General features: G+C 57.7%; 3 protein-coding genes across 4 annotated transcripts; 1 reads left to right on the top strand and 2 right to left on the bottom strand.

Annotated features, from left to right (window-relative positions):
• The first annotated feature begins 140 nt into the window (after window positions 1-140).
• LOC139599890 (aldehyde dehydrogenase family 3 member A2-like) lies at window positions 141-4,634 on the top strand. Its single transcript, XM_071447581.1, has 10 exons — window positions 141-314; window positions 531-762; window positions 851-936; window positions 1,025-1,233; window positions 1,385-1,502; window positions 1,609-1,750; window positions 1,883-2,049; window positions 2,601-2,700; window positions 3,386-3,621; window positions 3,762-4,634. The coding sequence occupies exons 1-10, from the start codon at window positions 153-155 to the stop codon at window positions 3,777-3,779; spliced, it is 1,470 nt and encodes a 489-aa protein (XP_071303682.1). The 5' UTR covers window positions 141-152; the 3' UTR covers window positions 3,780-4,634.
• Window positions 4,635-4,720: 86 nt separating this feature from the next.
• LOC139599867 (multidrug and toxin extrusion protein 1-like) lies at window positions 4,721-10,813 on the bottom strand. 2 transcript variants are annotated; one of them, XM_071447550.1, is made up of 18 exons: window positions 10,687-10,813; window positions 10,085-10,249; window positions 9,907-10,008; window positions 9,686-9,754; window positions 9,278-9,426; window positions 9,137-9,179; window positions 9,008-9,052; window positions 8,567-8,664; window positions 8,318-8,415; window positions 7,714-7,827; window positions 7,559-7,626; window positions 7,199-7,307; window positions 6,998-7,073; window positions 6,850-6,919; window positions 6,443-6,575; window positions 6,057-6,151; window positions 5,581-5,716; window positions 4,721-5,273 (listed from the first exon to the last, which is right to left on the bottom strand). In XM_071447550.1, the coding sequence occupies exons 2-18, from the start codon at window positions 10,241-10,243 to the stop codon at window positions 5,059-5,061; spliced, it is 1,779 nt and encodes a 592-aa protein (XP_071303651.1). In that variant the 5' UTR covers window positions 10,244-10,249; window positions 10,687-10,813; the 3' UTR covers window positions 4,721-5,058. The 2 variants fall into 2 exon arrangements, with proteins under 2 accessions (XP_071303651.1, XP_071303652.1); XM_071447551.1 differs by having other exon boundaries at window positions 10,085-10,286; window positions 10,687-10,782.
• Window positions 10,814-11,508: 695 nt separating this feature from the next.
• LOC139599862 (multidrug and toxin extrusion protein 2-like) lies at window positions 11,509-20,437 on the bottom strand. The gene is made up of 17 exons (XM_071447542.1): window positions 20,323-20,437; window positions 18,424-18,525; window positions 17,934-18,002; window positions 17,460-17,608; window positions 17,273-17,315; window positions 16,654-16,698; window positions 16,174-16,271; window positions 15,836-15,933; window positions 15,422-15,535; window positions 15,159-15,226; window positions 14,801-14,909; window positions 14,335-14,410; window positions 13,964-14,033; window positions 13,284-13,416; window positions 12,905-12,999; window positions 12,591-12,672; window positions 11,509-12,303 (listed from the first exon to the last, which is right to left on the bottom strand). Exons 1-17 carry the CDS (start codon window positions 20,416-20,418, stop codon window positions 12,068-12,070), a joined length of 1,683 nt encoding a protein of 560 aa, XP_071303643.1. The 5' UTR covers window positions 20,419-20,437; the 3' UTR covers window positions 11,509-12,067.
• Between the last annotated feature and the right edge of the window lie 893 nt (window positions 20,438-21,330).

Genomic DNA, 21,330 nt, shown 5'->3' with positions numbered 1-21,330 from the left:
GGCTTGAGAGTGGCAACTCCTCACAAGAAGGACGACACCTCCCAGCCTTGCTCGGGGTGGGACACTCCTGGAGGTGTTCCCGGGGCTGAGCAGGCCTCCATGGCCCTGTGCTGAGCTGGGGGTCGCCGGTGTCTCCTCAGTGCTGAGCAGCCATGGAGAAGATGCAGCAGATCGTGGGCCGGGCCAGGGCCGCCTTCAGGTCGGGCCGGAGCCGCCCGCTGGAGTTCAGGATTCAGCAGCTGAAGGCACTGGAGAGGATGGTGCAGGAGAAGGAGAAGGAGATCATGAGAGCCCTCAAGGCCGATCTGAACAAGGTCTGTGTTGTCAGGGGATCCCTCCCTTTTGCTGTGCACGGAGAGTGGGTAACCCTGAGCAAAGCAGGAAGGCCAAGGGCTGCCTGTGCAGTGACAAATGGTTTTTGTCATGTCCCCCATCGTGGAACTGGATAACTCTGACTCCCCAGGGTGCCACGGTGGCAGTGGGAGGTGGGTGCCTTTTCCATGCCTTCCCCAAACTCCCTGTTGTTACAGAGTGGGCCCAACGCCTTCACCCAAGAGATCCTGGGCGTGCTGGGGGAACTGGCCCTCACCATGGAGAAGCTGCCATCCTGGGCAGCCCCTCATCACGTCAAAAAGGACCTGCTGACCATGAGGGACGAGGCCTACATCGGCTACGAGCCCCTGGGCGTGGTGCTGATCATTGGGGCCTGGAACTACCCCTTTGCCCTGGTCGTGCTGCCCCTGATCGGGGCCATCGCTGCAGGTGGGGATTCAGCAGGGCCTTGCTGGGGTCCTGGCTGGGTGTGGGCAGAGGATTGAGGGCTCAGTGTCCGTGCTGTGTGTGCCTGCAGGCAATGCTGTGGTGGTGAAGCCGTCGGAGGTCAGTGAGAACACGGCTCGGCTGGTGGCTGAGCTGCTCCCACAGTACCTGGACAAGGTGAGTGTGGCCCTGTCTTGGTCCCCTTGTTTTTCTGTGTCACAGTGATGAGCTGGGTTGGGGTGATCCTGACACTCCTTCCCTGCAGGATCTGTATGCTGTGGTCACTGGAGGAGTTCCTGAGACAACCGAGCTGCTGACCCAGAGATTTGATCACATCCTCTACACTGGCAACTCCGCCGTGGGCAGAATTGTGATGGCAGCAGCTGCCAAGCACCTGACCCCTGTCACCCTGGAGCTGGGGGGGAAGAGCCCCTGCTACATCGACAGGGACTGTGACCTGGCTGTTGCCTGCAGGTCTGGCTCTTGCAGCCTTGATGGGCCCTCAGCAGCAGGGCAGGGGAACTTCTCTGGGCCAGCATGGCCAGCTCAGGTGCTGGCAGCTGGGCTGAGGGGTGGGGAAGGGACTGAGCATGGAGCAAGCATGTCCCTTTCTCCCTTGGCACAGGAGGATAGCGTGGGGCAAGTACATGAACTGTGGGCAGACCTGCATTGCCCCAGACTACATCCTGTGTGACCCATCCATCCAGAGCAAGGTGGTGGAGAACATCAAGGCCAGTCTGAAGGTGAGGGAGGAGTCCCTTGTGCTCTGGAGATTGTCCCAGGTGTGATTTCCTGGAGCTGTTGGAAGGTGTGCTGAGCACTTTTGTTTCTGCTGTTCCCTTTTGTCAGGAATTCTATGGGGAGGACGTGAAGTCATCTCCAGACTATGAAAGGATCGTCAACCAGCGCCACTTCAAGAGGATCCTGGGCTTGATGGAAGGGCAGAAAATTGCTTTTGGGGGAGAGACTGATGAGGCCTCCCGTTTCATAGGTTCTGTGGAGGGGAGGTGGTAGTGGGTGTTTTGTGGGGTCTGTTTGTCTGTGCCTTTTTTGACCCAGGTGCTGTCATGGGCCAGGTCTGTGTCCTGCTCATGCTGTTCTCTCATTCTCCCATCTGCCTCAGCTCCAACCATCCTCACGGATGTTTCCCCGGACTCAAAGGTGATGGAGGAGGAAATCTTTGGGCCAGTGCTGCCCATTGTGACTGTGAAGAGCGTGGAGGAAGCCATTGAGTTCATGAACCTTCGAGAGAAGCCTCTTGCCCTGTATGTCTTCTCCAACAACAAGCAGGTGGGTCTGGGCTGTGCTCTCTCCTGGAAGTGTCTCTGCACAGCTGGATCCTGACCATGGCTGATCCCAGACACAGAGTTCTGCAGGGTCTGAGTCAGTTCCTTTTCCATAAAGGAGATTTATGGAAATCACAGTGTTTGGGGGCCATGAGAGTCCCCAGAGCTGCTGGAAGCTCCCAGTCACATGCTGAAGGGCTCTGGGCTTGTTCATCTCTACCCACACAGGTGGGTGCTGCTTCCTGCCCCCGTTTCCTGGCTCTGTTGTGCCAGCTCAGGAATCCAGGTCAGGGCTTTGCCCTGGAACAACAGCCCCAGGCAGTTTGGGTGGGAGGGATGAGGAGCACCTTGGGCTGAAGCCTTTTCATTTTGTGGCTGTTCCAGCTGGGCAGATCCTGTGCTTAAGTGGTGTAAAGTGGCCTCTCTCATGGAACAAGGCACAGCCTGTGCCCCCCACAAAGGGGGATGGAGGCACCACCGCGAACCCTCCCTGCTGTGGTACATGGTGTTGTGTCCCCTCCTGATTTGTTGTGTGCCCTCTCCCATTGTGGGTAGCTGATCAGACGGGTGATAGCAGAGACCTCCAGCGGTGGCATGACAGCCAACGATGTCATCATGCACTCCGTGCTCCCAGAGCTGCCCTTCGGCGGTGTGGGTGAGTCCCTGCCCCCGCCCACGCACCTGCATTCGATCAGCAGCAGCCTCTGGCCCCACCCAGCAGCTCTCTGCCCATGTGGCAATTCAGGAGCTTCAGCTGCATTGCCCGTTAGTGTTATTTTCTGGGGTGGGTTGCTTTGTAAAAAGGCTCATTTGTGTTTTGGTTGTTGGGCCTCTCAGTGAGAGAGGAAAACCCCCTGGCACACAAATGAGCTCTGGTTCTCCTGTGCTGGGGTGTGGGATGGATTTGTCCCTGGCCTGGTTGAGTTTCCATAGCTGCTGTCGGACTCCTGTGGCAGAGCTCACCTGGCTGTGGGTACAGGGCTGGGGTCTTGGGTGTTGCTGAGTGTCCTCCTCATGTCCCACTCCTTGAAATCATAGGCCCAGCTCCTCCTGTCCCTGACCCCTGTGAGAATTTTGTGGGAAAAGCAAGGCTGGCCCTGGGAGGAGATAATTTGTGTCATTACCCTTTCAAGGGTGGGTTCACACAAGCAGCACCTCAAGGCAGAGGGCAGGTACTTGCTGATTGCTGCTAAGTTCAAAAAGCTGCTCTTTGCTCCTCTGTCCTGAGGAGAAGCATGACCAAGCTTTCCCTGTGTCCTGGGGGCTGCCAAAGTGAGTTTGAGAAACGCAGGTGTTGCAGTGTGAGCCTGAGGAGTGCCCTGCCTGGCTGTGTCCCTCAGGGCACAGCGGGATGGGCGCCTACCACGGCAGGTTCAGCTTCGAGACCTTCTCCCACCGCCGCTCCTGCCTGCTCAAGGACTTCAGGTGGGAGGTTATGAACAGGCTGAGGTACCCACCTGGCAGCGAGGAGCTGATGCAATTGGCCAAGCTCTTCCTGCTGAGGCAGTGTAAGAGGAGCAGGGTGGGACACTTCATCTCGGCCCTGCTGGCGGCTGTGAAAGCCTTGGTGGCAAAGGTGAGTTTGGCTCTCTGCTGTCCCTGTGAGTGTGTGCTCCCAGCTCTGTCCCCTGAGCCCTTCCTAACCCTTCATCACCCCGTTCCTTTGAGCTCTGCTCCCTCCCTGGAGGACTCATCCCTGTTTCTGTGCCTTTCCAGGTGTTGTGCCCCCATTGAGAGGGGTGGTGGGCAGCCAGCCCTTGGACCCACTGTTCACTCCCTGCAGTCCTATTGCTGAACTTTTCTTTGCTGCAATTTCATTTCTTCCAAGGCAGCCAGTGCACTGAAGAGGTAGAAGACAAAAAAATGCTCCTAAAGCAGAGACACCCCAAGTTAAAGACTCCAACTCCTGCTGAAACAGGAATCTATCCAGACCTAGTCCATGGATCATGCCTGAGCACTGAGTGGCAGAGGGAAGGAAGCATCCACCCTGCTTTGTAAACAGCAACTCCTCTAAAACCTCCTGGGAACGTGGGAGTGTTTGTCACAAGGGTATCTAAACAAAGCCAGTCGTCACTGAGCCTGTTATCTCTGTAACACCTCACCTGATCCCCAGAGGAAGCTGCTCACCACAGCGATAAGCCTGGGAAATGAGGGTCTCACTGCAGGGGACAGTCCAGGCTGGTTGTCCCCAAAGCAGAGGGAAAGGAGCCTCGAAGAACCTGCAGTATCTCATCCTTGAAGGGCCTCATGACTGAATGGGTGATGCTCCTTGCAGGGAAACCACCTTTAGCCATCCAAGGTGTGGTAAAAGCCACCTGAGCTGTGACCATGCTGTCCCAAGGACTTGAGAAGTGCCAGAGCCTGTTGTGCTGCTGTTTTTGGGGCTACTGGGGCAAAGACAGGGGCACTGCTGCAACTGGAGTCCCAGCTCTCAGGTATCCTTGGCCAGAGTGGCAGAGCAGGCACAGCCACCTCCTCTGTAACTGAATTTCAGGGGTTTATGAGTTTATGGATAGTCTTTTACCTCCAGACTTGTAACTGAGAGCTGCCCTTGAGCCTTGCTGAATAAAACCTTTATTTTACTGCAAAGGCCACCTGGGGCAGGGTGAGACCCATGTGTGGATGTTCCCTGCCCTGTCCCCAGCCTCCACCCCAAGGAGCCAGTCCCACTCCAGCTGGGTTTATTCTTTATTGGGCATTTGTCACGGAGCAGCAGGGGGAGCTGGGCTGAGCTCAGCTGCAGTGGGTGGTCACAGTGTGGACTGGGCGGGGTTTCCCACACACTCAGTGTGTGCCAGGCAGCTCAGAGCAGCATTTTGGGTGCCAGAGCATCCTCAAGGCCCATTCCCAACCAAAACCTGCACAAACACTGCTGAGCACTGACAGAGGCCCCTCGGCTCCTGCGGGACAGGCGTGCACTCCACCTTCTCTCTGGCTCCTCCGTGCCTGCTACGCCTGTCCCTCAGGAAAGGCTTTCACCCCAAAAACGAGTCCCCAGAGTCCTTGGTGTGAGTCAGTCTGTGCTGACAGTCAGCTTCACGGCGATGCCGAGGGCCAGCGTGGCGATGGCCGCGGCCACGGCCAGCCCACGGCGGAGGAGCAGCTGCTTGGTGACCGCCACACGGGTGCCCGGGGAGGAGGTGGCCTCCCTCAGCTCCAGCTGGTACGTGGGTCCCTCTGTCCTGGTGATGCTCGTGAGCACAACGTCGCTCTGTGATTCTAATCCCGCTGCAAGGAGAACAGGGTTTGGGGGGGACCTCAGGAGGGTTTGGTCACTGGGCTGAAGGCACTGGAGATCTCAGATCTCAACCAGGTCCTGCCCCTGGAGGTGGGACCAGGTGAGGACTGCCCACAGGTTGTCCCTCTGCCAACCTCTGTCACCCTCCTGAGCCCATGCTTGTAATTACTGCTCTCCCAGTAGCTGAGGGTGTCACCAGCATGACACTCCCCCATTTTATGGGCTCATTCCTGAACCTTTCAGGACCCTTCCTGCACCAAACCCTCCCCTGCACACAGTGCCCAGCTCCTGCCATACCGACAGACCCCAGCACGGCCCTGGCAGGGAGGAAGGTGTGGGGCTGGGGGGCTGGTGCCATATCCAGGTCCTTGTAGGAGCCTTCGGGGCCCAGGCTTGGCAGCTCCTGTGGGGTCACTCCTGCGCGGCGCTGAGCCTGCCGAGGGAATGTGCTGGGGTTAGTTGGGAATTCCCACCTGGCAAAGCTGTGCTGCCTCTCCTGGGGCCTCCCTGGAGATGTTGAGGCACAAAGTGATGCTCAGGGCTGAGGTAGCCCAGGTCACTCCATCTGCTCTGAGCTTTGTGTCCCCAAAAGAGGGGCAGGGGGAAACCTTGAGGTCACTGAGTGCTTGCGCAGGGGGAAGCTGAATTCAGGGATGTCGTGGGAGTGCTGGGTTTTGCTCTGGAGCACTGGACATGAGATAGAGCCTGTCTCATCCCAGCAGGGCACTGAGGACCTTCCCAGTGCAGGGATGTGCTGTCAGTGCCTGGATTACCTTCTTGGCTGCCTTCTCCCAGTCCACACGGGAGATGTAGGTGAGGAAGCTGGTGCAGAGCATGAAGACGCAGACGAGCATCCCGATCCACAGGCCTGCAGAGGGCACACAGCATCAGCCAGAGCCAACCCAGCCTCCCAGGACAGCAGGTCCAGAAAGGGAATGTCACCCAGGTCAGTGGGGACACGGGGTGCTCATGGGTGCCTGCTTTGGGGTTACTTCTTCTCAGTAAAAGCTCCCAGCAGCTGCAGGAGCCATCCCAGTCCAGCCCAGTGTGTGGGCAGGTCAGCAGAGGGACAGAGCCGGGCACGAGGGTTGTGGTGAGCCCCCAGTGGAGCTGCAGCTGCCTGGGGGGGTTTGGGGGTGCAGTGCCCAGGGGTCAGTACCCATGACGCCGATCCTGACCACGAAGAGCAGCACAGCTGCCAGGGGCATGCCCACACCGTAGTAAGTCACAGCGTTGAGGATGGCACCAAATTTCTGCTTCCCGATGCCTCTGAGCACCCCGCTGCAGGCACCCTGCCAGGAGAGGGAGAGGGGCTGGGGCAGGGAGCAGCACCTTGATCCAGCTCCCTGCCTCTGCCCATTGTTTCTGTGTCCCTGCCCAGTCTTGTGGGTCACCATCATTTTATGCACTCGACGTTTTCTAAGGGATGATCCCAGGAGTTCTGCAGGGTCCTGGTGTGGGCACTGGTGCTCAGCTGCAGCCTGAGGGACCCTCAACTGCCTGATCCATGGCACTGCTGAGCACCAAGGTTCCCCATGGAAAATAGCAGCATTCCCTGGGACTTACAGTCATGGCTTCAAACAAGTGGAAGACAACGTAGACAGGCATGATCCACGCCACCAAGTCAATGATTTCCCTGGGGAGGGAGGAAAGCCAAGGATCACTTTTGGGAACTGACCTCCACACACCGAGGCCAGGAGCTGGGGGCACTCACTTGTCTGTGGTGAAGACATATCCCAGCACATTCCTTGCAGCAGCTAAAATGGACCCCACAATTACAGAGAACACCCCTGAAAACAGAGCACAGAGCTGAGCCAGGCCTGGCTGGAGAGCAGGGGGAAAAGAGGGTTGCAAACACTCCCTGCTCCATGGGAAGGAGGCCAGGAAGAGGCTTCCTAGGCCATTGTGGACTGACCTGTGCAGATCAGGCTGGTGTGGGAGGATCTCTTGGCCATCTCGACGTTGCCAGCACCCAGCGCGTTGCCCACCTGCACGCTGGCAGCTGTGCCCAGCCCCAGGGGGATCTGCAAGCACAGGGCTCACATGTGCCTGACAATGGGGCTGTCACAGTGACAGGGGGATACCCACCCAGCAGAGAGCAGGGTGGAGTTCAGGATTTGATTTAAAGCATCTCTGTGAGGAGGGAGGGGCAGGAGCAGGGAGAGATTTGAGTGCAGAGGGGAAGATGGGGGTTTGCTGGAGCAGATTTTGCTGTGTGCCTGTCTGGGGACAGCCCCCTTGGAGCCCTGGTGTGCAGTGGTAACCCAGCCCTTACCATGAAAGCCACAACAGACACCTCATAGATGATGGACTGGACAGAGAGCTCCACAACGCTCAGCAGGCCTGTGGGACAGGAGGGGTCAGTGCTGGCTGTGGGTGCTGCTCTGGGTCCAGCCTGGCCATGTCCTGGCAGATCCCCTCTCCACTGACCTATCAAGAAGCTCCCAATCTCGTAGGTCCACCACTCGATGCACATCATGAGCATGCTGGGGATGGCCAGGGAGGTGAAGCTGTCCCACTCCAGCAGGCACTCGCTGGACCAGCCTGTTGAGAGGAGAAACACCTGATGGATGACCAGCCTGACCAAGGGTTACATCCTGCACAGCACCCAGGGCAGCTGGAGGTGCCACTCCTGTTCTCAGAGCCTCCACAGGATCTCCAGCAGCTCAATGTCCAACTACAACCTCTCTGCTGCTGCCCCGTGGGCCACAGAGCAGCACAACCCTCAGCCCATCCCTCCTGGAGCTGTGTCCAGGGACAACCTCCTGCTTACGTCTCTGCTCATCCGGCTTTGGGGCTGGACCTTCCAAAGCCTCAGCAGAAAGTTTCATTTCTGCAGAATTAATGTTTAGTGCTGATCACAGCTCTGCCAGTGCTGGTGCGTGACGAGTGCCACTGAAGCAGCACTGTGGGCTGGGGTTAATGTTTCACCATCAGGATGAGCAGAATTCCTCTTCTACCAAGAACACCTGATAGAAGTTTTATGGTCACTTCTGGGTAAAGCAGGAAGCAGAGGGAGCAGAGATGTCCTTACCTCCCCAGGTGTTCACATGGAGCTTCCTGCCTATGATGTACAGGAACAAGAAAATGGCTTGCGAATACTGAGCGATGGTGTTGGCCCAGGCAGAGCCCCTGCAGAGGAAGTGAGAAAGGTCATTGGCATCCTGCTTATGCCTCCCTCAGGGTGGAAAGAGACATCCTGCTGTACCCCTGGGAGCTCGGTGTTCCCTGGCCAGTGCCAGGTGCCCTGTTTTGCCCTCCAGGGGACACAGGTGCCGCTCACATGACGCCCAGGTGGAACACGAAGAGGAGGACGTAGTTTGCAGCCACGTTGGTGAGGTTGCCGATGACCCCACTCAGCACCAAGGGCCACATGATCATCTGCAAAGAGGAGGAGATGGGGGAGTCTTCCCAAAGGTTTTGGGAGGGAGGTGTGAAGCTCTCCCCAGCCCCACTCTCAGTGCCTTTCCCAGAAAAAAACCCCAAACTTCCAGTGATGTCGCCTGCTTGGAGAATGAGTGTGGTGGAGGTAAATCCCTGGTGTGGGGAAGTATGAAGGGAGGTGGGTGGATACAGCTGGCTGTGGAATGGGGTGATCTACAGGGTCAGAGCTCTTTTGGGGCACCTGGGCTCCTCGTCAGTGGGAGCAGTGAGCATGGAAACCCTGGATGCACTGTGCAAGGGAGCCCTGAGCCAGGGTGGGTGTGAGGACTTTGGGACCCACCTGGTTCTGCAGATATCTTGTCTCCAGGTTATACAAAAAAACTGCCTGCAAAGGAGATTTTGGATGAGAGGAGGCAGTGCTGAGCTCTAGGATGGGGACAGCCTGTCCCCATGTGCGGGTGGCACTCACCGGGAGGGCAGGGAGAAATGCATTCACGTAGTGCTGGGTCAGCCTGGGGGCACAGAGAGGGGCTCAGGGAGGGGCATGGCCATGGCCACCTCCCTCCTCTCAGCCCCTCCACACCGGGGAGGGACGAGGGCACCACCCAACCTGGAGACATCGGGATCCTGATGCATGAGCAGCATCAGCGGCTCGACGTTGATGAGGACGGCGCAGCAGGGGAAGCAGCAGAGGAGGATGATGATGGTGGCACGCTGCAGGATCACCCCCACACGCAGCAGGTTCTTGCTGCCGTAGGTCTGCAGGGTGAGAGGGCAGCAGTGAAATCAACTGGTGCTGGGGGAAAAGGGGCCCTGGAGAGTGCAGAGCAGCCCTGACCACCCTGAAAATCTCCTGGGAAGGGTTTGGAGCACAGATCTCCTTGTTATGGGATTGTTGCATGGGGAGAAGCTTCCCCAGCTCACAGGAGCAGCCTGGGCTCTGTGTGGTGCCTGGGCACCATCAGCTGATGCTGGAAACCCCCCGTGTCCCCAGGATAAGCCAGCATGTCCTACCCACCTGTGATATCAAGGTGTCACACGCTGAAGTCAAGCCATAACCTACAGAGATGGCAGTGACATTTATAACCTGGGAGTTAAAAAAGCAAGGAATGAAGGTGAGCATTTTAGACTTCCAGGTAGGGAGAAGGGGGCTGAAAGGAAAAGCGGGAGTATGAAATCTCCTCTTTTTCCCCTGCCATATCTCATCCCCGTGTCAGCAGGGAGGGAATGAATGCTTACAGCGATGGCCAGCGTGACAGAGGCCAGCTCAACCTTGCCCAGGTGGCCACAGAATATGGAGCTGACGAGGTGGATCAGGAAGATCAGCAGCTGGATCAGGATCTAAGCACGGAGCAGAGCTCAAGGTTAGGGATGATGGGGGTGAGCAGGGGTGGTTGTGCTGGGGGGAGTCTCTTACCAGCGGCCCCGCCAGCACCAGCAGCTGCCTCACGTCCTCCCAGAAGTTTTCCGGAATCCAGCGGCGTTTCTTCTGGCAGCTCTCGGGTGTGAGGTCGCCCTGGCCGGCGGCCCTTCCCTCCCCGAAGCCGTTCTCCTCGGGGAAGCTCTCCGGCTTCATGGTGCCCTGCCGGGGGAGTGCAGCGAGCCCCTTCCTCCGCGCTCTGTTAAACCGCGCCGGGGCGAGCAATGTGTAACCACGCCGGGCTGAACTTCAGCCGGGGCCCGCGGAGCTGGGCTGCCCAGGGGAAGGGTGGGCAGCGGGGCAGGGCAGGCCACGGAGCGGCGGAGCCCGCAAAGGAGCCCGGACACACCGTGCCAGGCACCTGCTGCCTGTCCTGAGCCAGCGTTAGGGCCGAGCCATCCTAAATCCACCCTGCGACCCTTCCTCCCTCTCCTGCTTCACCCCAGCAGTGGACACGGAGCGGCGGAGCCCGGGAAGGTCCTGGCAGCGCCCAGGAGGCAGCGAAAGGAGCCCGGACACACCGTGCCAGGCTCCTGCTGCCTGTCCTGAGCCAGCGTTTGGGCTGAGCTATCCTAAATCCACCCTGCGAACCCTCCTACCTCTCCTGCTTCACCCCACTCCCGCGGGCAGCGGCTGGAGGCTGCTCCTGCTCTGGCAGCGGCGGGCAGGGCTGTGGGGTCTGAGGGCTCTGCTGAGCTCTGTCGGCAGTGGCGGGGCTGTGTCTCGCTCACTCCCATCACAGTGGCCAAGACAAGCCGGCCCCTTGGCTCCTGCTGTCCTGGCACAGCCCCGCCGTGTCGGGTTTCACTGGCACCGCTCCCCCGGAGCCCGAATGGGGATGGGAGATGCTGCCAGTGCAGCCCCCAGCTGCACGGAGTGGGCTGGGATAACGCGTGGCACACAGTGAGGCACCTCCCTGCCATCCCAAACCTACCGGGGCTCTGAGCAGGGCAGGGTCTGCCCCGTCCTCCCGCTGGTGCTGGGGCTGGTGGCGTGCTCCAACTCGGTGTCACGTTTTTTCATTCACAGGCCAGCAGCACCAGGAGAGCTGTGGGGTGACAGGGAGGTGCCCACACCTGTATGAGGTATTGACCTCCCAGCGCCCAGCAGCTGACATGTCACAGTCACCCAGGGGCAGGTGAGAGCCCGGGCCAGGCCCGGGGGGACGCAGGGCTGGGCTGGCTGCATTGTGACATGGGGCAGTTCCCTGGTGGTTGAGCAACACAGTCTCCCTCTTCTAGTGTTCAACAATGCTGACAACAACAAATCTTGCTTTTGTACCCGAGGGGAAGAGGGGTAACACTGTGTCTGGAGCCAGCCCCAAACCTCAGGGCCAGGAGCAGACCCACAATCTTCCCTCTCAAGAGCACAGTCCTGCCAATGACCAGGGTCACGCTCACACCATATTAAACAACCCAACGTTTACTCAGAAAACTTTATTGTATCAAAATCCCACCTTACAAAAGTGTAAAGAAGAGTTGCTTTAGGCCCTGTGCCCGCCCTGCAGAGGGAGAGCAGGGTCAAGGCCAGCAGCCAGCACCCAAGAGCAGAGTCTGACATCTTCCAGCAAAATCCATTTTGTTCCACAGCTGCTGCAAGTGACATTTGCCACCTCAAGATGCTGTGTGAGGAAATGTGCTGCGGGCAGCAGGAGCCTCTGCCATGAGCAAATGACACGGTCCAATGTCCCCAGAGAGCAGGACAGCAGCACCAGGGCCCTGTCTGCTCTCATCCACCTCTGATGAGTGACACCCCAGTGCAGAGCAGGAGAGGAACCAGCTCTCCAGCCTTTTTTCCCGGGTGCCACATCCTCACCCCCTTTAAGAACTCTGCGTGTGGGATAAAACGTTGTGAGCTAACCAGAAACCGTGCAAAGGGACTTTTTGTAAGGCACTGTGGGGGAATCCCTCCCCCTCCCCATCCTCTGGGACATTGCCCTGTGCCCTCCTGCTCCATGCACAGCTCCCCAGTGTCCCTGCTTTATCCATTGCCAGTCAGGAGCCGGACCAGGACTCCCACCAGCAGGACAGCGATGGCAGCAGCAGCAGCCAGGCCTCGGCGGAGCATCACAGCTCTCCATGGCACAGGGGGAAGGGCAGGGACCATAGCAGGCTCCTCCTGAGGGCTGAGCTCATGGCCAGGCTGCCTCTCAGCCATCACCATGCTCTCAGGTAGGACCGTGGTGTCCCCGGTGTCCGTGTCAAGGGAGGTGTAACCTGTGGGACAGACAGAGCTGCAGGGAGGCTGCACAAGCACCTGTGACAGTCCTCAGGGTCCCTTCACAAGGCTTGGGGACACTGGGACACACAGCTGCAAGCTGTATCTTGTACCCCATTGCTCAGTGCAGGAGAAGTGACACTGGCTCAGGGCCAGCAGCAGGCTCTGTGCTCTTTCCAGCCATTTGAGCCTCCAGGACAGACGTGGTTGCCACAGTTGGGAAGGAAAGGAAGGGGTTGGGTGGAGGATTTGGGCTCCCTGCCTGGTGTCAGGCCTGGCTGCATACCCACAGCAGATGTTTTGACAGCAGCTGTGCCATTGGAGTTCACATCTTCCACTTGTTCTTTCATTCCAGCTCGGACTTGAGCCTGAAAACACAGGGAAGAGTTGTTCTTCTCAGGGCAAGGGTGTCCTGCCCAGCCCAAAAAACCCTCCACTCTCCCAAGACAAGCATTCTCAGTACCAAACTGCTCCTCTGCTAGAGGAGGAGGACAGACCCCAGTTCACTCCTGCCACCTCCCAGAGGGCTGTAGTGTTGGACTGAAACAGGAGTTAACTCAGCACTTCTCAAGAACTACCAGAGAAAAGCACAATTCTCACCTCCTCTGCAGCTTTCCTCCAATCCATTCGGATGACAAAAGCCAAGAAGGAAAGGGCTTGCACGGAGATGCAAATGATCATCCCAACCCACAGACCTGCAGCAGTGGGAAGTTCCTTCAGGGAAAAGCTTGAGGAAAACCTGCCTTTGCCAGTCATTGCCAGAATGCCCAAGGACTTCAGCCCAAGAACTTTCAAGGAAACAGCTCCTGGGGAAGCTGGGAGTAAGCCTGGATTTACTGGGACCAACTCAGTGCCCGCCCCAACCACAGCAGTGTCCAATCCAGCCCCGCTGACCCAAAGGAAGATCCAGGCACGAGTTCCAGGGCTCAGCCTTTGCTCCACACAGCTCAAAACCACACCAGCTGGAGGGAACACGTACCTAAGACCCCCATCCTGGCTGCAAACATCAGGGAGATGCCGATGGGGAAGCCCAGGGTGTAATATCCCACGGCATTGGCCATGGCGCCCAGCTTCTGCCGGCCCGTGCCCCGCAGCACCCCGCCACACGTGGCCTGAGGAGAGGGACACAGTGTCACTGCCAGGGGGCTCCAGGGCATGGCACAGCCCTGGGGACAGGGAAACCCACAGCGCTGCCCCACCCAGCCAAGAGGCAGCAAAGCTACATTCTGGAGCATGTGGTGTGGGGCTCGTCTCGCTCCAGGTGGCGACACAGACACGGAGCAGATCCCAAAGAGATCCCCAAGGTGCCTCCCCCAGGACATGACAGGAGGAAACAGGCCAGAATTACTGTCTGTTGAGTATCCCAGTGTGCTGGGAGAGCCTGGTATCTCTGGAGAGCCAGCTGCTCACTTGTGTTGCTATGATAAACCAGTAAAAAGCTGGGGCTGTGGCCAGGGGAAAAGAGGAGGAAAAGCTGAGGTGTCTGCAGCAATGCCAAGGGGCAGCCACAGGCACAGAGGTGCAAAAGGTAACACAAGCAGCTGCTTTGATAGTTTCTCAGTTGGCTTCTCTGGATCATTTTAAGAGGTCCAGAGTGGGCTTCAGGCAGCTTTTGCCCAAGCTGCAGGGAAGAGTCACTGCATGTGCTGCAACACTCACTGCTGTGGCATCCAGCAAGTGGAATGGACCAAAGATGAGCATCACTCTGGACACCAAGGTGACAATCTCCCTGTTGGGAAGAGGGATGGATTGATCAGGGGAAGCAGCACCACCTGGTCCCTGGTTCTCACATATCCTCCTCAATCAACCACAAAGGCTGATCCCAGTTTTCTGATCCCAGCCTGGTTCCATGGTAGTGTCCCAGTGTTAGAAGCAGCTGTGCTGCCCAGGGATGCTGGGAAATGGGGAGAAACCTTTGAGGAACCTTTGCCAGATAGGGGTTTATGAACTCTTATCTGTCAGCAGCTTCTGGGGTACAAATAACAGCCTCCAGGAAGGCAATAGTACTTAAAAGAAAGCTGTTAACCCACGTGTCATTGGTGAAGATGTATCCCACCACGTTCCTTAGGCTCCCCAGTAATGCTGCAACCACCACAGCGAAAACTCCTGAAAGAAAAAGGAACAGTCAAATTGCTTCAAGGGCAGCACATCCTGCTCCTGACCCAGGCCCACACCTCAGGGGCTCCATGTGGTGGTGCTGGACTTCGGTGACCTCACATGATACTGCAGCAGAGGACAAGTCTGTTTTCCTCTCACTCTCCCCAGATATCCCCTCTGCCCTCTGGAGTGTGAGGACAGAACATTAAGCTGCATTTTTAATTATCAAAGCCTTTGCACCAGGCTCATAGCAGAAAAGATGAATCAGGATCTTGCCTTGCCCAAAGGGTCCAAACAAGTGGGACTGGGTTCCTATGGGAGGTCCCCAGCCTTGGGGGAGGGAAACTGAAGCATTTGCTGATAACTGCCCTTTATTCTGCTCTGCAGGACTGCACTGACCTGTGCACAGCAGTGCAGTGATGCAGGAGGTCTTGGCTTGCTCCACATTCCCTGCTCCCAGGGCATTCCCCACTCTGACACTCGCAGCCACGCTGATGCCCAGAGGCACCTGAGAAGCAGGAGACAACAGGGGGTGAGAGTGACAGAGCCTGCAGGGACACCAGAGCCTGCAGGGATTTTCTTCTTCTGGGGACAAACTGGGATTGCTGCAGTGAAGGGATTTCCCATCTGCAGCACACCCTGGAGAGGCACCACCTGCCTGGTACCAAGCCCTGCATCCCAGCTCAGCTCTGATCCACAGGGTCACTTTTTTGGGGTTCCTCTCAGGCTGTTTAGGGTCTCACACCCTAGCCCTTACCATGTAGGCCACACAGGCGAGCTCGTAGATGACAGATTGTGCACCCAGCTCCACCACACTGATCAGCCCTGGAAGAGATTTGCCACCTCCTTCACTGGCTGAAAAGGAGGCACCTGTCCCCATGGGATGGATGGGAGCACCTGCAGTGTCCTGCAGATGCCCCTGTAGGTGAGGAGGCTGCTGCTGGCAGGGCCAGGGGGCTCTGGGGACACCCTCAAGCAGCAGCCACCAGGCACCAGAGGGAAAAGAGGATTTGGACTCACCAGCCAAGAAGCTCCCAATCTCAAAGGTCCACCACTCAATGCACATCATGACCATGCCAGGCACTGCCAGCCAGATGAAGGAGCCCCAGTCCACGAGGCACTCCCTGCTCCAGCCTGACAGGAGGAGGTGAAGCAGAATGAACATGTGTTGTTATCCATGTGTTATCCTAAAGGGGAGCCACATCCACTCTCTGAGGACAACCCCCGCTGCAGCTCATAGGACATCAGCCCAGGATGCTGCTGTGCCATTCCTGAGGCAGGATATTTGACAAGAATGTGTTTGGAGCTACAGTAAAGGCCTTGAGGACATGGCTGCAGCACCTTTCCGCTGTGAGGGGATGGCAATGCCTTTGCCACATGCTGGTGACAATGCCACAGACGCTGATATTCTGAAGGGTTAAGATAGAACAGTACCTCCCCAGGTCTTCACATGGATCTTCCTCCACCACATGTAAAGGACGAGGAGGATGGCCTGGGTGTACTGAGAAACCATGTTAGCCCAGGCAGAGCCCCTGGGGAGAGACAGGCAGATTACAAGTGACATCTGTGCCCACCTCCCCAGCCACAGCAGGACAGAGCCCAGGGCACCCACAGCAACCTTGCTGCAGATATGGGACAGACCCCTCCAGCCTCAGCTCTGCTGGGGTTTGGAGGGAAGGGGTGGCAGAACTGGGCACACAGGGAACCCCCTCATGCCCTGAGCAAAGCCCTGCACCCAGGGAGAGCCTGTGCCCAGCCCTGCTCACACTTACACCATGCCCAGCTTCAGAGCATAGAGGAGGAAGGCGTTCATGGCTGCATTGAGGATGTTGGCTGCAATCCCTGTCACCACCTGAGGCATTATGATCTCCTGGAAGGCAAGGAGGAACTTTGGAGTTTGCTTCCCCAAAAGGCAGCCCAAGCCCCATCCAGTGAGCACAAGGGAGACCTCCAGCAATGCCCAAGGAGAAAGCCAAGAAGGCAGCTCCTGTTCCAGGTGAGGCTGGGCTGTGTGAGACATGCAGGAGGTGACAAGCAGAGCTCAGGAGCTGGTGCAACCCATAAAACACAGAGTTGGGAAATAGGAAATGGAGCCAGCTAAGAGTGGTTCCCCTGAGCTCAGCCAGGGCTGGCTCATCCCACATTGCCCAGCCCAGCTCTCCCTGGAACACGGTGAACTGAGATCCCCAAGTTTATCCATGTTCTGGGAATACCTGCATTCCAAGGCCAGGAGCTGGCCAGTTATACAATACCTGACTCAGTAAATATCTTGTCAGCAGCTGGTACAGAAACGCCGCCTGCAAAAGCCAGGATTCAGTTCATCACCACACTGACCCCTGCACACCGACACACCAACCCCCTGCACCTTCCCCCAAAGCCCCTGTGCTCCAGCTGAAGCACTGCCAGCACCCAAAACCAAGAGAGACAAAAAGCACATCTCATTCCCATTGGGAAGGCAGATCGGTCTCCAAATGGGAAATCTCCAACGCTTCCTCGTCAGCGTGAGAAAGCCTGGAAAGCTTGGAAGGATAAACCCACAGACCCTTATCCCACAGGGGTTCTGCTCCCTGCCTCAGAGGAGTCAGCTGTGAGTGTGGGAACAGCTCCAGCCTTTATCTTGGGGCTAAGAGTGAGCCTGGAGGCCCTGGTTCCAATGTCCATCACAGGTTTTGTGGCCACAGCAAAAGCCATTGCACAGGAAGATGAGAGATGTTTGCTGGTCCAACAGCTGCTGGCCTGTGCACATCCTGCAAGGCACAAGGGCTGTACAGCCCTAAAGCTGCCCTGTAAGGCACACAGCAAAGGCCTTCCCTCCTTTCCCTGGTGTTCCTAAGGTACTCAGAGCTGCTAGCAGCTTTAGCAGAGACTTACAGGAAGAGCTGGAATAAAGATCATCACGTAGAGCTGAGTTAACCTGGAAAGAGAGTTGTTTCCCCAGTTAATGATCCAGCAAAGCAAGAGCCAAGCCAAACAGAGCTGCACTCGAGCTCCAGAGAGCCTTGATTTCAACACTCCATGGCAAATGCCTGATCCAGAAGGGCTGGATCTCACCCCTGACCTGGAGACCTCGGGGTCCTGTCGGATGAGCAGGAGGATGCTCTCGGTGTTGATGAAGAGGGCCCAGCAAGGGAAGCAGAAGAGCAGCAGGATGAGGATGCCTCGCTGCAGGATGGTGCCCACCTGCTTCAGGTTCTTGCTGCCGTAGGTCTGGGTCAGGAGAGAGCATCAAGGTGGGCATCACAGGGAGCCAAAGGGGCTGGGCAACAACAGGACAGCTAAATGCCTTTCTTATGCCTTGCAGCTGCAGATACCAGGCTGGTTGGGTGCAGCTCGCAGATTGCAAATCCTTTGGCACCCAGGCATGACCCAGAGCTCCTTGGGGAAGGAGCAGGCTCCAGCCAGAGCATTTCCAACCCTGTTCTGTCTGGAAGCTGCCACTGCCCTGCCCTTTGTGCTCAGATCACGCTGCACAGGAGGTGAGACACCCCCAGCAAACACTCCCAGGCACAGGAAAGGGGGAGCTGCTACTGACCTGGGTCATCAGCGTGTCACATGCTGAGGCTAAGCCAGCACCGATGGAGATTCCTGTCACGTTGATAACCTGGGGGAGAGACAGGGCAAGCTGGCCCACAGCACTGCCTCCCTCCCAGCTGGGTGGGGAGACAGCTCTGCTGCAAGTTTCTGGGAAGTTTTCCAGTCCTTCTCTATTTCTCAGAATAACACAGTCTGGTTAACTAAAGGCTCTTCTAGCAAGGGGTGAAGATCTAAAGCACCACAACAAACAGTGCTGCTCCTGGCTACATGCCCGGGTCTGCTGGGTTCAGGGAGCTGGCCAGAGGCTCTCAGGTGCTGGCCTTGCACTGGCACTGCTCAGCTCCCCTCTCCTGCCTGTGCTCAGGGCAAAAAAAACCCCCAGGGCCCTCACATATACATTCCTACAGATCGGGTTTTTCAGTTCTTCAGTTTTTGGTGACACGTTATTAATGTGTTTTAAATCCAAGAGGAATTGGAGCAATACATACAGACACAGCCAGGGTCACAGCATCCAGCTCAGCTTTCCCCAGGTGGCCACAGAAGATGGAGCTGACCACGCTGATCAGGAACCCCAGCAGCTGGGCAAAGAACTAGGATGAGAGGAGAAGGAGATGGTGAGATGAGGACCTGTTAGGGCTTGTGGAACACCACGCCTGCCCCAGGAGATGGACTATGAACACTCAGGTTTCCTTGTGCTTCTGTCCATGCCTCGAGGCCAGGGCTCTGCTGAGGTCCTGGGAGCCCATCCCTGCTTGCCAACACTGCTGGGCAGGGAGGCAGCTCCAGCACTCAAGCAGGCTCTCAGTAGCTTTGTCTTTCAAAGCCAACATCTACCTGCCCCGTGGCATTTTGGTGTTACACAGCCACTCTGCCAGATGACCCCATTTAAGAGAGGCTTAAGGGCTTCACTAGAAATCCTCTTTTCCAGGATGAAGGCTGAACAGAGAAGGGAAAATAAAACATCCCAGTGCTTTTCCACATTTGCGTGCATCTGTGGAAAACTATCCTCCAAAACCACAACATCCTCTCCTCCTGGAGGGACACCAAGGCCAGTCTGTGAGCTCCTTGCCAGCACTGTGCAACAATGCTGCAGCAGAGATTGCACTCCAGACCTCCTTTTCCCTTGGCAAGAGGATGTCTCCCTTGCAGGCATCCAGGGCACGGAGCCATGGCACAGCTTGAAACACATGGGCAGGAGTTAGGGACATTTATACCCACTGAGGGGTGGGCACAGCTGGAAACCATGCCCAGGAGCTGTTCATGCTCCTTCCCACCCAGCAGTTGGCAAGTCAAGAGCCCAGAGCTGCTGGAAAACCAGCTCTGAGGGGTCAGAGGAAGAGCAGAATAATCCCTTCTCCTCTGCAGACCTCCCAGTGCTGCCTGCAGATGCAGGCCCAGGCATGTTCGACCCACTGCTGTGAGTAATCCCCACAGGAGGGGTTTGTACCTCCAGCATCATCCCAACACAGCGTTTATCATGGAATGATCAGCAAACAGCAGCTGTAGGTTGGGGTTGGAGGTGTCTGTGCACATGGAGGAGCAGACTGTGCTGCAGGCAGGATGGTTGAGGGGATTGAGAGGGTTTAATGTGCTCATCTACAGAAACTGAAACTAGTCCAGGCTTCTTCTGCTGATGGAACACAGCAGGTCAGGGATTTGATGTCAGGGAGGGTGCCTCTGAGATGTTTAACAGTTGGTATTTATTTACCAGATATAGCAGAAGACTAAAAGCACAGACGTTCACACACGAGTGATTGGGAGCAGGGCTGTGGTGCGTGGTTCCCCTCTGCAGAAGCCTCTGCAAAACGTGCTCAGCACTGTCTGTGCCAGCTACCAAAGGGTCATTTCCCTCCAGAGGGTCCAGACAAATGGCAAACGGCAGCTCCAGTCCAGGGAGGATTTCAGGACAGCGAGCACCGGGCACCCAGAGCCCGCTGGAAGGGCCAGATATGGAGCTGGCACTAAGCAAAGTGCCACTTGTCACCCAAGGGGTGAGTGGCAGTGCCAGGGCTCCGGCCTGGTTTCACAGAGCAGTTTAACAGCTTAGTCCCCCTCCCCGAGCCCACCAGCGCTGTTCCACAGCCGAGCTGCAGGGAAGCAGGGACCACGCTGGGCAGCAGTTAGAGCGCCTGGGGCAAAGAATAAGGACACGGGCGGCAACCAGGCTCGGGGAGCGGCCGAGGGACCGCGGTCGCAGAGCCGTACCCGGAGGCTGGAGGCAGCCGAAACCCGGCGGGACGGGACCAGCAGTGCCTGAAATCTCCCTCCTGAGCATCCCGGAGCGCTCGGGGATGCGGACAGCCGAGCCCCGCCACGATCCCCATGCCGGGGAGCGTCCCCCGGGTGTCCCCCGTGTCCCTCCCGCCTCACCCCGCCCAGGCTCTCACCACGGGCCCCGCCAGCCGGGCCAGCTCCAAGCACTCGTGCCGTGCGCCCGCGGGCAGGAGGCGCCGGGCGCTCCGCAGGCACCGCGCTGCCGCCATCGCCGCCACCCCGGCCACCCCCGCCCGCCTTATGGGCACGGCACGGCCGCCTCCGCCCCCGGGGCCGCGGGGCTGTGGGCGGGGCGGAACGGCTCGGTACGGCTCGGCTCGGCTCGGCTCGGCTCGGCAGCTCCGTGCTCCGGGCTGGGAGCGAGAGTCGCACGGCCGCGCTCCGGCAGCCGGGCAGTCCCCGCACACACGTGTTGGTGCCCAGAGCCCGTCGCGGGGAATTTGGGGTTTGGGGATCCCCTGCCGGTGATGGTGGTCTGGGGATCTGCTGTGCAAAGGGCAGGGGACATCCCCTGTTTGTTCAGCGGCATCTGGAGCTCTCCTGCTCGCCGGCTCTGCGATGGGGATTCCCTGAGGAGACACGTGTTGATCAGGGGGTCACCAGAGACCCCCGGGTGGTGGTTATGGACTGGGAGAACCCCTTGTGGGACGATGGTTTAGGACCCCCAAGGTGCTGTCTCCTCCCTAACACAGCAGCTGGCAAATGTAGGAATGTGACATCCGAGCAAAGGAATGTCCCCTCTGCCACCAGCGTCATGGAAACAGCCGGCTCTGGGCAGCCTCCCCTTCTCCATCCACTCACCAACACCCGGTGAGCAGGGATTGTCCCTGATCCAGGGATTGCCACCCAGCAGTGCCCAGCGGTGCAGGGTTAGGAGGCTGGAATGGCTGTGATCGCCCAGCACCTGGCAAAAAGGAGATTTGGTTTGGTCGGAGGCTGGGTTGTTACAGGAGTGAAATTTTACCTAAGTGCTGGTAACCAAGTAGCTGTAACCAAACCTATTGCTAACGCATGGAAAATTGCAGTGGAAAGTGGGTCTCGGTTTTCCAGCTGTTTAAATGCTGCCCTGGGGCTTTATAGCTGTGGTGTCACCAGCTCGAAATATAATGTCTTGTTAATGT

This window comes from Agelaius tricolor, unplaced genomic scaffold (genome assembly GCF_023055355.1).
Source record: "Agelaius tricolor isolate 1412-34295 unplaced genomic scaffold, bAgeTri1.0.p SCAF_25, whole genome shotgun sequence".
NCBI classification, from domain to species: domain Eukaryota; kingdom Metazoa; phylum Chordata; class Aves; order Passeriformes; family Icteridae; genus Agelaius; species Agelaius tricolor.
This window is presented reverse-complemented; position numbering and strand designations above follow the sequence as displayed.

Bases quoted from the DNA above. Each gene is read 5' to 3' on its own strand.
- LOC139599890 (XM_071447581.1), top strand. From the start codon at position 153: ATGGAGAAGATGCAGCAGATCGTGGGCCGGGCCAGGGCCGCCTTCAGG. The intron at 1,751-1,882 runs GTTCTGTGGAGG...CATCTGCCTCAG, and splicing joins TGAGGCCTCCCGTTTCATAG to CTCCAACCATCCTCACGGAT. The intron at 2,050-2,600 runs GTGGGTCTGGGC...CATTGTGGGTAG, and splicing joins TCTTCTCCAACAACAAGCAG to CTGATCAGACGGGTGATAGC.
- LOC139599867 (XM_071447550.1), bottom strand. From the start codon at position 10,243: ATGAAGCCGGAGAGCTTCCCCGAGGAGAACGGCTTCGGGGAGGGAAGG. The intron at 9,427-9,685 runs GTGGGTAGGACA...CTCACCCTGCAG, and splicing joins GTGACACCTTGATATCACAG to ACCTACGGCAGCAAGAACCT. The intron at 5,274-5,580 runs GTATGGCAGGAG...TTCTCCTTGCAG, and splicing joins GGCCGTGCTGGGGTCTGTCG to CGGGATTAGAATCACAGAGC.
- LOC139599862 (XM_071447542.1), bottom strand. From the start codon at position 20,418: ATGGCGGCAGCGCGGTGCCTGCGGAGCGCCCGGCGCCTCCTGCCCGCG. The intron at 17,609-17,933 runs GTCAGTAGCAGC...CTCCTGACCCAG, and splicing joins GTGACACGCTGATGACCCAG to ACCTACGGCAGCAAGAACCT. The intron at 14,910-15,158 runs GTAAGGGCTAGG...CCTGCTTCTCAG, and splicing joins TCGCCTGTGTGGCCTACATG to GTGCCTCTGGGCATCAGCGT.